The 14,492-nt window shown below is 37.4% G+C and overlaps 1 protein-coding gene across 2 annotated transcripts in view; it reads left to right on the forward strand.

Moving 5' to 3' along the window:
- Positions 1-1,320: 1,320 nt before the first annotated feature.
- Positions 1,321-14,492, forward strand: part of LOC149085392 (2-hydroxyacyl-CoA lyase 2-like) — an 81,490-nt gene continuing 68,318 nt past the window's right edge. Inside the window, exons 1-4 of one of the 2 annotated variants that reach the window (XM_089233385.1) lie at positions 1,331-1,412; positions 1,501-1,635; positions 8,023-8,076; positions 8,569-8,673. In XM_089233385.1, coding sequence (XP_089089511.1) covers positions 1,513-1,635; positions 8,023-8,076; positions 8,569-8,673 — 282 coding nt within the window. In that variant the 5' untranslated portion in view covers positions 1,331-1,412; positions 1,501-1,512. Of the gene's footprint in view, positions 1,636-8,022; positions 8,077-8,568; positions 8,674-14,492 lie in introns of both variants that reach the window. The other variant, XM_089233384.1, reaches the window with a different exon arrangement.

Here is a 14,492-nt window from a genome sequence, read left to right on the forward strand (position 1 = left end):
AAAATTCTCACTACAAATTTTCGAAGTCCCAGGAATGGATTAATACATTTACAATTTCACATTGATTCCTATAGGAAAAATTGTTTCGGTTCGCGAATGGACTTCAGGAACGAGTTAGTTCGTAAACCAAGGGTTGACTGTATATTCGGATAATATAAATTTTGGCATCATATGATGATAGCATCACAATGATGATGCCAAATATATGGGGGGAGGTATGATATCATGCCCCTCCCCAGCTATAATTATCGTGCCCCTCCAGCTTTTCATGTCTTTCTCCATCTATTCCCGTTGACCCTCTGCCCCTCTCAGAATATCCCAGGACTGCAAGAGGCGGCCCCAGCTTGAGAACCACACTATACTAGAGAACTGCGTCGATCAAGACTGATATGCTAGCATGGGCCGAAAGCCAAGTGATTTTTCAGAGGTCCTACTAGCAGTGCCGTCTTAAGGCGTGGGCCCACCCGGGCTCGGCCCGGGGGCTTCAAGAGAAAAGGGACCTCACAAAAATTAAAGTTGGTTGAAATTTTCAAGAATTTACCTCAGAATATAACTCAGAAATATCACTCTGCCCGGGGGCCCATGATGTCCTTAAGACGGCCCTACCTACCAGACAAATTTACATGCATATTTCTCGAAAATTTCAATTATGTCCATGGCCTCCATCTCCACATACTGGAGCAGGGCCCTAAGCTGGGATCTTTAGAGGGCTCGATAGGCGGATATAGACTTGGAAGTTTGGGGGGGGGCACGGTCATTATTGCTGGGGCGCACGATGACGATGATGTCAATTCATCCAAACATATATGCATTAGATGAGTCGACTTCACCTTTGATGCTGAGGTGCAATGCCACACGCCCCCCCCCCCCCCTCCGTATCTCCGTCCATGGAGGGCTCCCAAAAGCCAGACTTTTCACGGGCCCCTTCTATAATGAATTTATAGCAGGAAAAAACAAAAAATGATGATAATTGTCCTGGACCACAAGGCTGGAGACCTTTCAGCCCCACCCTTATGGGGGCATGACTATATCTAATTTTTATGAGGCCCCTCTTCACTTGAGGCCCCCGGACCGTGCCCGAATGGACCCATGCGTTAAGACAGCCTAGCACTGCTTGTGGGAAAATTGGCCAAAATCGGTCCAAGTAGGAAATTTCTTAGCGTCTGTGGAAAATTTTGAGTGTTCATCAAACGAAAGAGTAATTTGTAAAAAAAATGTAAAAGAAATAAATAAATCACACACAAAAAATAATGCTTTTTTTCTCCCCTAAATGTAAAATACTTGAATACGTTACCAATAGATGGCAGCACATTTGCTTTGAATGTGTGGGGAAAAATTTACTCATTTTGGAGGGAAATTTCTCTGGTCGAGATTAATAACAAACTGTATGGTCACGATCACGAGAATTTTTGGTGGGATTTCGCATCACTCCACTTTTATGAAACTCCTATATTCTGTTAGAAGTTTAATTATTAATAAATATTAATTTATTTTTTTCAGTTCTTGGTCAAAATGTGCGATTTGCTGTACGGGTTGGTAATTTTCATCTCTGTCGCCTTAGCAATCTCTACCTATATAGTAGGAAGGCATTTTTATAAACTTTGTAATTCCAGCACAGACTTCAGCATTGTGACAGTGAGTGAACCCCTTTTTGATACCAGTGTTTATCTGTTCCAATAATATCTCATTCTAAATTTTTGAATAGTTCAACTAAAAGAATCATAGATATGAAATATATAAAAAATCTTTCTGTGTTTGGAAGCATCGCTGCAGCTAAAACTAATAAACGAAACACTCATTCCTTATAAAAAGGGAAAAGTGAGTATTCAGTCAGGTAGTAGTTTTTGATTGACTGTTGATTTGTGTTTAATACTTGGCCCTACTTTACCTCAATGTGCTTTGCTTGTGAAGCTGTTCTACACCAGACAGTTTAATGCCATGGCGGCACTTAGGGAATTTAGGTGGTTTCATAATCTGCGTAAAGGTCCTATGTTTGCTGTAGCACTGAGAGCTATGATTGAAATACTCGAAAAATCTAGATCACCAGGAGTTAGAGCCAGCAGAGGGTGAAAAGCCTTACCAGACAATGCACCAACAGAAGTTGATTTTTTAGCAACAGAGTTGCGATTTTCTGCGACTCAGGGACTAGTAGTGGTCCAAGCGCTTGTGGAATACCTAGCCAAATCGATATGCCCTATGCTGCTACTGTATGAAAAATTTTACGGAAAATGCTTCATTTCTATCTGTTGAAGATTAGTTGTGTGCAAGCATTAAAAATTACAGATTATGATAAGCATTTTCGGTTCCGACAGCACCAAAATCTCCCCTATACGCAAATTTGGGTATTTTTTCTTTTTTTGCACAATTCATCTTTCCATGCCTGTGACAGTCGGTATATGAAATTTTCGTTTGTTTGTTTATTAGTTTTAGCTGCTGATGCCTCCAAACAGGGAAAGTTATTTTATGGTCTCCCTGTATAATTAAAATTCTATATAATGCTACCCTCTATAAGTTAATGATAATCTCATCCACATAATGATATTACTCTCTGGTCCAGATGCACTTTTCATAGTGTTTATATAAGTTTAATCTATAACTTCTATATAATTTGGCCTATATGCTTTTCCTGTCCCTTCAGTATCATTATGTAGGCATTTCACTTTATTAGTGAATTAAATTTTTTCCCTAATTGATGAAAAATTATTATTGCTTTCACGTTTTAAATTTTATATTGAAACACCGACTTTGAGGGGAATGAAAATTGTTTATTCGGGTTGGAAGATCGTTGTCCGTTTGAGTTAGTTCTCAATGTTTCTTCGACATTAGTGGTTGGCATCAGGATAATTGATAAAACTGGATAAAAAGTCAAGTTTTCTGGAGTCTCAGGTTGTATTTATGTACATGAGTGGCTAGACATACACTACTGTTTTGTGATTGGTCAGTTGATCCTATGGCTGGCAGCAAATTGAAAACAGCTGACAAATCACAAAACAATAGTGTATGTCAAGCCACTCATGTACGTAAATACAACCCGAGAGTCCGGAAAACTTGCCGTTTGATCCAGTTTTATCATTTATCCTGATAATTCCAACCACTAGTATTGGAGAAATGTTGAGAACCAACTCAAACAGACGATGGTCTTCGAACCTGAATAAACAATTTTCATCAAATGATGGTCGCGAAAACCTTATAAACTATTTGTGAGGAATGTTAGAATGGACAAAAAAATATATTTTGTGCCTTCGTTGGCGTGTATATTAGTAGTATGTTATACAAAATAATGTAGCATAACAAATATGCAATATGTTGGGGGGGGGGGGGGCAGAAACAGTGTTGAATTAGTTTCTAGCACATTTTTATTTTATATTGCTTTCGGGTCCGGATGCACTTTTCATTGTGTTAATATAAAATGGATCCCACTTTACATTCCAATTTAGAATGTTTTCCCACTTAGTATGATTTATTTGGGATCCGGAACTTTCGTCCCCGACATATCGCCCTCGTTACATTTGGCCCCCGGAAATTTCGCCCCGGTACATTTTGCCCCTGGTGCGTTTGGCCCCCGAAAAATTCACACCTGACATTTCACCTGCCCTGAACATATGAGTGACCGTATGAGTGATTGACTGTATGAGTGCCCGTATCAGTGACCGTACAAATGGCTTAGCGAGTGGCAGAATGACTCGCCATGTGAGTGACCATATCAACTAGTGTGCAATTGACTTTATGAGTGAATGACCATATGAGTGACCACGTGACTGACCGAATGGCCGTATGAGTGACCAAATGAATGACCGCATGAGCGACCAAGTGATTAACTGTATCAGTGATCAAGTGAATGATTGAAAGATTGACCATGTGAGTAACCAAGGGAGTTACTGAGCGATGAAACGTTTGAGTGAATAAGTGACTGACCGAATGAGGGACCAAGTGAGTGACTAATTAAATACTGGTGTAAGTTTCCTAGCGAGTGATTGAGCGTATAAGTGGCCGAGTGGCTGATGGAATGAAAGACCAAGTGAATGCTTGAATAAATTTCCGAGTGACTGAGAGCGATTGAGTATATGAGTGATCAAGGGAGAGACTGAGTGATTAACTGTATGAGTGACTGACCGAATAGCCATATAAGTGACCAAGTGAATGACCTCATGAGGGATCGAGTGATTAACTGTATGAGTGACAGTGTCTGACCGAATGGCCATATTAGTGACCAATTGGTTAACTGCATGAGTGACTGTATATGTGACCAGGTGAGTGACGGTACGAGTGTTCAAGTGAGTGATCAAGGGACTGACCGTGTGAGTGACCAAGGGAGTTACTGAGTGATGGAACGCATATGTGAATGTGTGACCAATTGAGTGGCTGCGTGAGTGACAGAAAGATTGATAAAGTGAATGACCGTATGATTGACTCAGTGAGTGATTGATTGATTGACTCAGTGAGTGATTGATTGATTGACAAAGTGAGCGATTGAGTGATTGACAAAGTGAGCGATTGAGTGATTGACAAAGTTTGAGGATGGAGTGTCTGCAAAGATGATCCTCCTCATCCCCTCCCTTTTTATAGGTGGTTACGTAGCACTGAGTGACCAAGTGACTCACACTTTAATGGATCCTAAGAATTTGGAATTTTCAGTTAGAGCATAAAATATTTTTCCCGAATTTTTTTTTACGTTGCTGCGAAATTTTTCAATATAAGAAGAGGTATTACCGTCCTGAAGAAAAACATTAAAATCCCCCAAGGTACCTTTTCCCTCCCCTCACGCTTCCTAGATATCCAGATGGGTTTAAATAAAAACCTTCATACTTAGGTTCACCATGCATCATCGAGGAGAATGCAGGAAATTGCAATGCTGAATACAGCTTATCACTAAATTTTGCAAAAATTTCAATTTATTGCACTTATATGATCACTCACAGGGTCAGGGCAAGTGAAATATCCGGGGGTAAATTTTCATTAAATTTATTTAATTTCATTTTCATTTCTTAACTCCATCACTCATGTATTCACTCACTTGGTCACTGATGCAGTCAGGGGAAGCAAAATGTCACGAGTAAATGTCCAACTCACTCGATCACTCATGTGGTCACTCACACCTTCATATGTTCACTCATATGATCACGCGTATGATCAGGGCAGGCGAAATGTCAGGGGGTAAATTTCGATTCACTTGATTACTGACTAGGTCACTCATATCATCATTCATATGTTCACTCATACAGTCACGCGTACAGTCAGGGCAGGTGAAAGGTCCGGGGGTAAATTTTCAATTCACTTTATCACTCATATATTCACTCACTTGGTCACTCATGCAGTCAGGGGAAGCAAAATGTCACGAGTAAATGTCCAACTCACTCGATCACTCATGTGGTCACTCGGTCACTTGTACCTTCATATGTTCACTCACATGATCACGCGTACGATCAGGGCAGGCGAAATATCAGAGATAAATTTCTGATTTACTTGATTACTCACTGAGTCACTCACATGATCAGGGCTGGAGAAATGTGAGGGCGAAATGTCCGGGGTGAGATGTCAGGGGCGAAATTTCCGGGGACCAAATGTACCGGGGGTGAAACGTGCCAGGGGCGAGATGTCGGAGGCGAAATATCGGGGGCAAAGGTTCCGTGAACCATTTATTTTCATGGTCCCAACTTACTAATACCATATTTTCCTGTGTATAATCTGCATGCAAAATTTGAAGGGGAAAAAACTTATACCTTTTACATAGGAATGAATTTCTTCAGTCATCCACTTTTCCCCAATAGGCTCTAACTTTGCTTTCAAATGACCTGTTTATTCCTGAATTTTAAGGCTGCAACTTAGTGAAACCACTAGGTATGACTGAAAGAGAGCACCACAATTTTGCGAACACTGACCAACAATCTTAAGTCTTTCTGATTGGGTGGGATATAAAGCAGCTGCAGAAACAAATCTTTGTCATTTAACTGGTTGTGCCATCTATTAGCAGCTGATAACATTTTCTGCAGATTGTCTGCAGCAGTAGAAAATCTGCATTTTTGATGTTTAACCTCTTTTTTAACAGATAATACAAGGAAAATACGATATTCACATCACAAGATTTCCAGTTTAACCGTTTAAAGGCCGAACTATGAACAAAGTCACTTATTGATTTAGAATTTGAGGTCCTTTTTCATGCTTGTACATAGATCAACTTTGAAATTTGAAAAAAAAAAAAAAATTTTATTTGTTTTTTATGATCCATAAATGGAACATGGGCAGTTGGGAAGAGGTGAAAGCACAGACTGGTATCGCCTATATTCTCACAATTATTTATTGGAGAATATAGAGTACATTCGTGTGATAACTGTATGTACAGTTATCACGAAATTTTCTATTTTCTACTACAAATTCAAATTTGCAACACATACTGATTTTTTTAACATAAAAATGAGAGCAGAAAATCCAAATTTTTTTCTAATGTCCATGATAAAAGAAAAAACATATATAGGCCTACTTAGATGCATTTATACATAGTGTTTTTTTTGGCAAAACACACACCATCCTTGCGTCGCAGACACAATATAATGGCCATCAAATGACCTGACATCTTTTTTTCAGTTGACAACGGGGACAAATAATTTACCTTCATTCGTAGAAGGTCCATTGTCACTTCTCTTCAGAATTCCAAATGCGAAATAAGATCCGCTTCTCGCAACTCTGAATGGTTATATGGCAAATCTTTTCCAATAGAATCCAGAGCCAAGGTTTTGATCAGATTCTAGAAAGAATTTTTTTATCCCATGCAATAGTGGGTTTTTTTTTCGGATTGCTCAAAACTGTCTTTTTTTTTTTTTTTAACTTGAGTGTTACTCTTACGTTTTGCTCATTTTTTCTGTTGAAGAACATCTTTTGAAGAACACGTCAGGAGTTTTGTAACACCTCATCCTTGTTGTTGCAAAATTATCTAGCATTTCACATACATCAGTTGGCACTGTTGATACTAGATAATTTTCAACAATATCATCTTCACATCCATGATGTTCCCTTTTCCATTAGCATATAATTGGCATATATCTATGTCCTCTAATTCAGAATCTGAAATAGTTTCTAAATATCTTACAGCTTCTTCTAATGTGAGATATCTTTTTGATATGGTTACACTCAGCTGAACACAACAAGAGTTTGTGTTTTTTTGTGTTTCATTCTTTGCTTCTCTGGCTGTCTTGGCTCAGTGCTGAGTCAGTACACACACAAGACTATCTAAGATCATCAAACTCGGTTTGATTAGTCTGCAGTTCACTAAAACATACATTTCTAAGAATGCAAGAATAAAAATGTACTCGCCCAATATATACAATCCACCCCAGAAAGCACATTCCTGTGTCTTATCACCCAAAATTAGCCCCTATACACATGTCGAATGATGACAACACCCTGGGGTTCGTGCAGGAAAATCGAAGCAGCGTACTGCACATTAGATATTCCCCAGAATCTGGCTCTCTTGAAAGGCAATGTTCCATAAATGGAACATGCATTTTTTAATGCTCATAGCTCTTTGATGTTTAACAGTACAAAGAAACTAATTGATTTACTTTGATCTGTTAAGTGGTAGAAAGACAAATAACTTTCAATTTACTTTGATTAATTTTAAAAATTGAAATTTTGGCAAATTTTAATCGAAATCGAGAAAAAATGTCAAATTTCAAAATTATGTCAAAAGCGTTTATATCAACCTGAAGTTCTGAGTTTATTTCAAAAAATACTTTGAACTCCCGTCTATATACGTTAAAAAAACTAGAAATGTTTGAATCAATTTTTATCTGATACTTTTGTAAATAAAAACTGTTCCATTTGTGGAACATTGGCTTTTAAACAGTTGAGGTGTTTTCCCACTTAAAACGTTTTTTTTTTAATGGTTTTTTTTGAAAAACATGCGTGGGATTCACATTTCTCCTGTCCCTTCATTATCGTTATAAAGGCGTTTTACTGTGTAAGTAAAAAAATTTCTTTTTTTCTGAATTGATAAATAGTTATTGCTTTCATGTTTTACATTTATAGGAAAACACCAATGCTGAGAGACATGGTGGAGAACTGGTGGCCAAAGTTTTAAAGGTTTGTATAGATTTTTTTTTTTAACAGAACAGTGGTTCTCGTACTTTTTTCACCCCAGTGTGCTCCTTTCCCTTATCAACACTTATCCGCAGCTTTCCAAAGCAGACTCACAAAGAATCACATTGAAGCACCTGACAAAGGTTGGGGAAAATTATGCATAATTTCAGATGTTTTCATATTTACCATAACATATATAACTCATAATTTGCGATTTTATTTTTGAATGCATGTTTTTGGTTATGAAGTTATCAATCAAAACTTACTGAAACTATAGAATTCATTAAAATATAATTGTCAGTTAAATTATCAGCACAAAAAATAATTCTGAGTTTTCACTGCCGTGTATATTAATAGTATGTTTGCTATCCAAAATGATGTAACATCACAGATATGCAATATTTTGTATGAGAAATGGTGTTGAATTAATTTTTAGCATTGCCATTTTTCTTTCATCCATTTGTATTTTTAATTGATTTGTATTACTATATACAGGATCATGGGGTTAAATGTCTGTTCACATTGACTGGTGGCCACATCTCGCCAATACTTGTTGCATCAGAGAACAATGGTATTCGAGTTGTTGATACAAGGCATGAGGTATAAAAATTTTATATTAGCTTTTGTAATTTGATTAAACATTAATATGAACTATCATAAACCACGGGGCTGTGAAAAATTCTCACTTTCAATGAAAAAAAATCGCTGGGGAAAGAGATAAACACTTGTGATTTTTTTTTTTTTTTCAACCTTGGAAAGTCAAATTTTATATTTTCAAAATAATCCGTCTCACAATTAGGCATGCATGCATCAAAGTTATACAAATATAAAATCTGAAGCTACAACAGGCAAATTACCCAACAGACCTGCCAACTCTTCGGATTTAGGCGGGAGACTCCGAATTTGTTAAAATTTCTCCGGATTTTGACAGAAAATTAGATTTTACGCGAGCTTTCACGTCGTAACGTCAATGACCAGTCATTGTTGGGGGAAAACACCCATAGAGGACAGCCGTGGTCATTTCCATTGAACAGCCATAAAAAGTATTGGTGACCGCATTTAAGCAACTGGCAAAGACGTGACTTTGTTTACGTAGCTTTTATCGGCAATCATTTATCAGGGGCATGACCTTGGTTACCGAAATTCCTGTATAATCGTTATTGTATTCTATTAACAGCCGTGCAGTAAACACAAGTTTTTCCGTCAGCAGCTTTGTATTTTTAAATTGTTTCCTCCAATTAAACATGTCTTCAGAAAGAAAATATAAAACTTTAAGCTATATCAAGCTAAATATATAGCTTTTAAGAGTTCATATACCCAAGATTATCAATCACTGTTAGCATCCACGAAAGGAAACACTTGTCTTGTAAACAGTATGTATATGTGATTTCTCTATTCCGCATGGAATTATATTCTGCTCAGGGGCAAAGCACAACCTGCGTTGGGGGGGGGGGGATGGAATATTTTTCTTGATTGATTAAAAAAAATTTGAATTTTTTTTGATCGAGTCTATGAGTGCAGTGGGGGGAGAGGTACCCCCCTCGGGAAAATCTCCGGATTTCTGGATTCCAAAAGTTGGCACATCTGCTATAAGGTGACTGCAAAAAAAATTGAGAAAAAAATAAATATCAAGAGGATAAGAAAATATAAAAATAAAAATAAACTGTTTTAAAAAAGTCAATACAAATATGGTTGTCATAGCCTAAATACAGCAACCCAAAGGAATATTTCAGAAAAATAAACTAAAATAATTTCTATAAAAATATGGTTGCCATTGATTTAAGTATGAATAGCTTCTCACTTATTCTCGCCAAGGCTTATCAAATTTCTTTTTAAATGTGTCTGTCATGGAAGAATTCATGACAACAGAAGGTAAGCTATTCCATGCATTTTTAACTGTAGAAAAAATTTTGACTCAACAGCTTGGGATTGTTCCTAACCAACCGAAACTGATGTGCCTGAATCAAAGTATTTAAATGACAGTGTAACAATATTTTATGATCCATCATATTGATCCCGATGGATATCGTGAATACTTAAATCACCTCCATAACACCTATATTGTTCCAAAGAAAACAAATTCAATGAGTCAAGTCTTTTTTCATAGCTCAAGCCCTGCATGCCCACTAATGTTTTAGTTTCTCTTCTCTGCACTCCTTCGACCAAGTGCATTTCTTTCTTAAGATATTTTCTCTAAAATCATACTGCATACTCTAGGCAAGAGCAAGCTAAGCCTCAGAAAAGTGAAAGGATGACTAGGAGAACACAAAGATACCTTTTTAAGAATTAAACCAAACATTTTATTTGTTGGTTTTTTTTTTTGCCACCATGGAACAATGTTTAGAAATATCAATATTTGACTAGTAACTTACTACACTGGTGTAAGAAATTAAGAGAATTTGCAGACTTGGTCGATTATCTATGGAACTACTATACCGATTTTAATGAAATTTGATATGTACATACATTGATACAATACAAAACAAATAACCATTCAATAATTGTAATACACATGCATGATTGAGCGTAACACTTGTTGGAGTCGGAAGGTATGAAACAGTGGTTGCAGAATAAACAAAAAAATGGGTTAATAGATGGGTTAATAGGGGGTATGGTCCCCTCTTACAGATATACAGGTCTCACAGCGTGATTTCATACTTGAAATACGGCAGTTTATCATTTCCTGTGGCAATTGGTCCCACTCGTTCAGCAACGCTGTTTTCATTCCCTGGATGGTTCCCGGAGGGGGGTTCCGAGTTGCAATTGCCCTCCCCAGAGCGTCCCAGACATGCTCTATAGGGTTAAGGTCTGGAGATCTGGCTGGCCAGTCCATCCGGCGAATATCCTCACTCTCTAGAAAATCGTCGAGCAGAAGAGCTCTATGTAGCCTCGCGAAAGTTATCGTCCATTAAAATGAACTCAGGGCCAACTGCACCCCTGAAAAGGCGAACATAGGGCTCCAAGACCTCATCCATATACCTCACACTGTAACGTTTTATTGTTACTTCCCGAATTATTTTTTATCCTCAAGTTTTTTGACAGCACAAGGAAATAAGACAACAACGAGTTCAAATCAAGACATTTATTCAATTATAAAAAATTAAACACAGTTATAAAATTTAGTAATAATTTTGCTAACGATATTAAAAATTTAGTATAAGAACATTATATATATCACATGGACTTTTTTTACATATTGCACTTATCTGAACTTCAGCATATGACTAGAGGAAAGTCACTGTTTCCACACGACTTCCAAAGTCCAGTTTTGAAGTGGTCGTCCTCTGAGTAGTAGACCCGAAGGAGGCTGATTCACATTAGCCCAGAAGTGGTCGAGGTGTGTAGGAGACCATATCATCACATCTCAAGAGGCACTGTCAAGAACTGGCACAACATCGGAACCAAGAAAAGAATCTGGTCGTACAAGTGACGTAAGTCCATAGGTGAAACGATCAGACGTCAGCGCAGAGAGTGCCAAGGGGTTAGGATTGCAGGTGGTTGGGAATCGGGCTGTGATGAGGCAGACGTTGAGAACAGCCATAGTCGACTCATCCATTGTACGTGGTTGGCGACACCACCTAGACTAGGACCAGAAACTCTAGGTGTAGAGACCTTTCCGTCATCACCTAGCTAGCATTAGATGAGCTAAGTCACCACTCATATATGTGAAGCTACTATTAAAAAGAGATTCGGACCTGCCGAGACATAAATGCAAATTTAGAAAAAAAACATCACAGGATACTTTTCCGAGCCTAAGGCTAGATGAAGTTTCGTTACATTTAATCTGATTAGTGAAAAACTAGCACCACTGTGCTACAACATCGGAGAACTGGACTCGTAGAACGAGTGAGGTGAAAAGGAATGTGTATGTTCGACAAACACAATCCGTATTTATACTAATCATGAAGCAAATATACTTGGACCACAGAAACACTTCGTCACAACAAGAAAACTATTACGTCACAACGTACACTTCGACATAATTTACATATAGTTTCAGAATATTAGTGTAACAATAATTTATCGTTTGGCAACATGTCAGGTGAACTGGCCAGGTTCACCCAACACGACCAATGACAACCGGAAAAGTTTACTAACAGAGGGCCGCGGCCATCCGCCGGCAAACGAAATACTTAAGTTAACATAAAATTTAGAACAAAGCAACCTCCAATGAGACTAGATGATATCTCTCCTGGGAGACACCAACAGATTAAGGAATCAAAAGGTAAGTCATCCCCTTGACACAAATTAAGGAAACATGACCCGGAGGACGTCATGTTACAACACCAGTCACAGTGCCTCTTTCAAAGACACGGAGAGGTGTGCGGCCATCCAACATGATGCCTGCCCAGACCATTAAACCTCCTCCGCCATAATGGTCGATTTCGTGGACATTGGAGGGTATGTAGCGGGTCCCTGGTTCTCTCCATATGAACGTGCGGCGAGAATCGTGCTTAGGCTGAACCAGGGCTCATCAGTGAAGAGAACGGTCGTCCATTGATCCATACTCCAATCTCTATGCTCTCTGCACCATGATAAACGGATTCTCCTGTTTGTAGAAGTGAGTGGGATGCAAACAGCAGGTCTTCTTGCAAACAACCCTCTCTCATGAAGTCTTTTGGAAACAGTCACCCTTGATACACGGGTTCCTGTGGCTGCATACAAGTCACAAGAGAGCTGAGAAGCTGTAGCACTCCTGTTACGCCTCGCTATAATCGACAAATGGCGATCTTCTCTGGCCATCGTGGCTCTTGGACGACCTTGCCCAGGCTTTCTCTCGATGGATCCGGTATCCTGGAACTGTTTCCATAAGTTACACACGACGCTGGGCGTTAAATTGAACTCTCTACAAATCTGGACTTGAGATTAGCCTTTTTCTAGCCTCCCAACAATTTACCACCTCATTTCATCATCTAAACGTTGGTGGTTACTCATTTTTACTGTTACAATTTGAAATTAACCGATTGCTGCAAAATAACACCAAGAAATTTGCCGAGGTGTGCTAGCGAACGAAATGCATCTTAACTTACGCACGCTTATAAAGCCTGTTTCTCTACTGGCTCCGCCTACACACATGTGTACGCTTACATATTTGACGTACAAGATTTGCATTTTTGTCTAGAAGCAGTGGTTTTACATTCAGTTCAGTTCTTTTCATGAAATTTGATAAAATATGCAAATTCTCTTAATTTATTTCACCAGTGTATATTGCTTCATTATTTTTTTCAATGAAACTGCATAAAATTGTAATCACAATCAATCTAGCATGTAGTAATGCTCATCTATTTTCATACAAAAAAAGGGGAACAGAACAATTTGAAGAAATTAATAATTTAATGATTTTTTTTAATGTCAAATCTTTGATCAGATTCAAAAAACTTAGGCAGAAGACTAGGGAAATTGGTCAACTGAAAGTTCTTGTTAAATTTTCTCCATTTTGGCCATATTTTTCTTTTTTTATATATAAAAACTTTTTTGAAAACTATCCCAAGATTGTTTTTTTGTTCCTTTCAGATTTGAGATAGAGATTCTACACTGTGAATATTGTATGCGCATGTATGTATGTATAACAGGATTCATCAAATTGCAAATAAATCTAGGCACCAAAAAATTTTAACCCAAAGAAAAAGTTTTGAAAACCCTAAGAAACTTTCTTAGGGTTTAGTGACCCACTTTCATGTTGGCAGATAATGCTGCTATGAATGTCAAACATTTTGTGTTACTCTCAGCCGGCAATTTAGTAACTACATAAGGAAACATTTTTTTAGGTGCTAATACCATTTTTTTAGTCACCATGGCAACCGTGTCCAGCCCTGTATTTAAAAATTGTTTGTTAACTCACTTTTGGCTGTCGTTGCATTTACGCAATGCCTTGTTTAAAATTAATTTTTATTTAAATTTTTTTATGAAATCAATATTTTTCTCTCAAAATTGAAAGGTTCAATGAGTGCCATAATATTTTTAAAATTTGTTTACAAAGAAATTTAATTTTTTATGCCGGTTCAAAAATAAAATTTTTGTAAATTTTATCCTGATTTTCAATGTGGAATTTTTTTTTTGAATGACCATAAATAGAATTAATTTTTTTAAAAATAGAAAAAAATATTTTTTTCCTAATTTTTTTCATCGCATGATACACAAGGTTCCCTATATCAATCACTGATTATTTAAATTAAATTAATTTATATTAATTACAATGGATAATAATTGTAAATTTACATTAATTACAAAGAAAAGCATGCTACATTAATAGCTAATTTTTTGAAACTGCTCAAATATATTGTTTAAGTAACCAGTTATCATATTTACAGGGGCGGAAAATCTGCTACAAGCTGCTACAATTTCTGGCTGTTTGCTACATTTTGCTACAAAAATGCAGAAACTTCAATGCTGTGCAATCTTGCACTTCCCTTAAGAAA

Source organism: Pholcus phalangioides, unplaced genomic scaffold (assembly GCF_987345545.1).
Source record: "Pholcus phalangioides strain wild (caught in Gottingen) unplaced genomic scaffold, Ppha-v1.0 ptg000007l_1, whole genome shotgun sequence".
In the NCBI taxonomy this organism is placed as follows: domain Eukaryota; kingdom Metazoa; phylum Arthropoda; class Arachnida; order Araneae; family Pholcidae; genus Pholcus; species Pholcus phalangioides.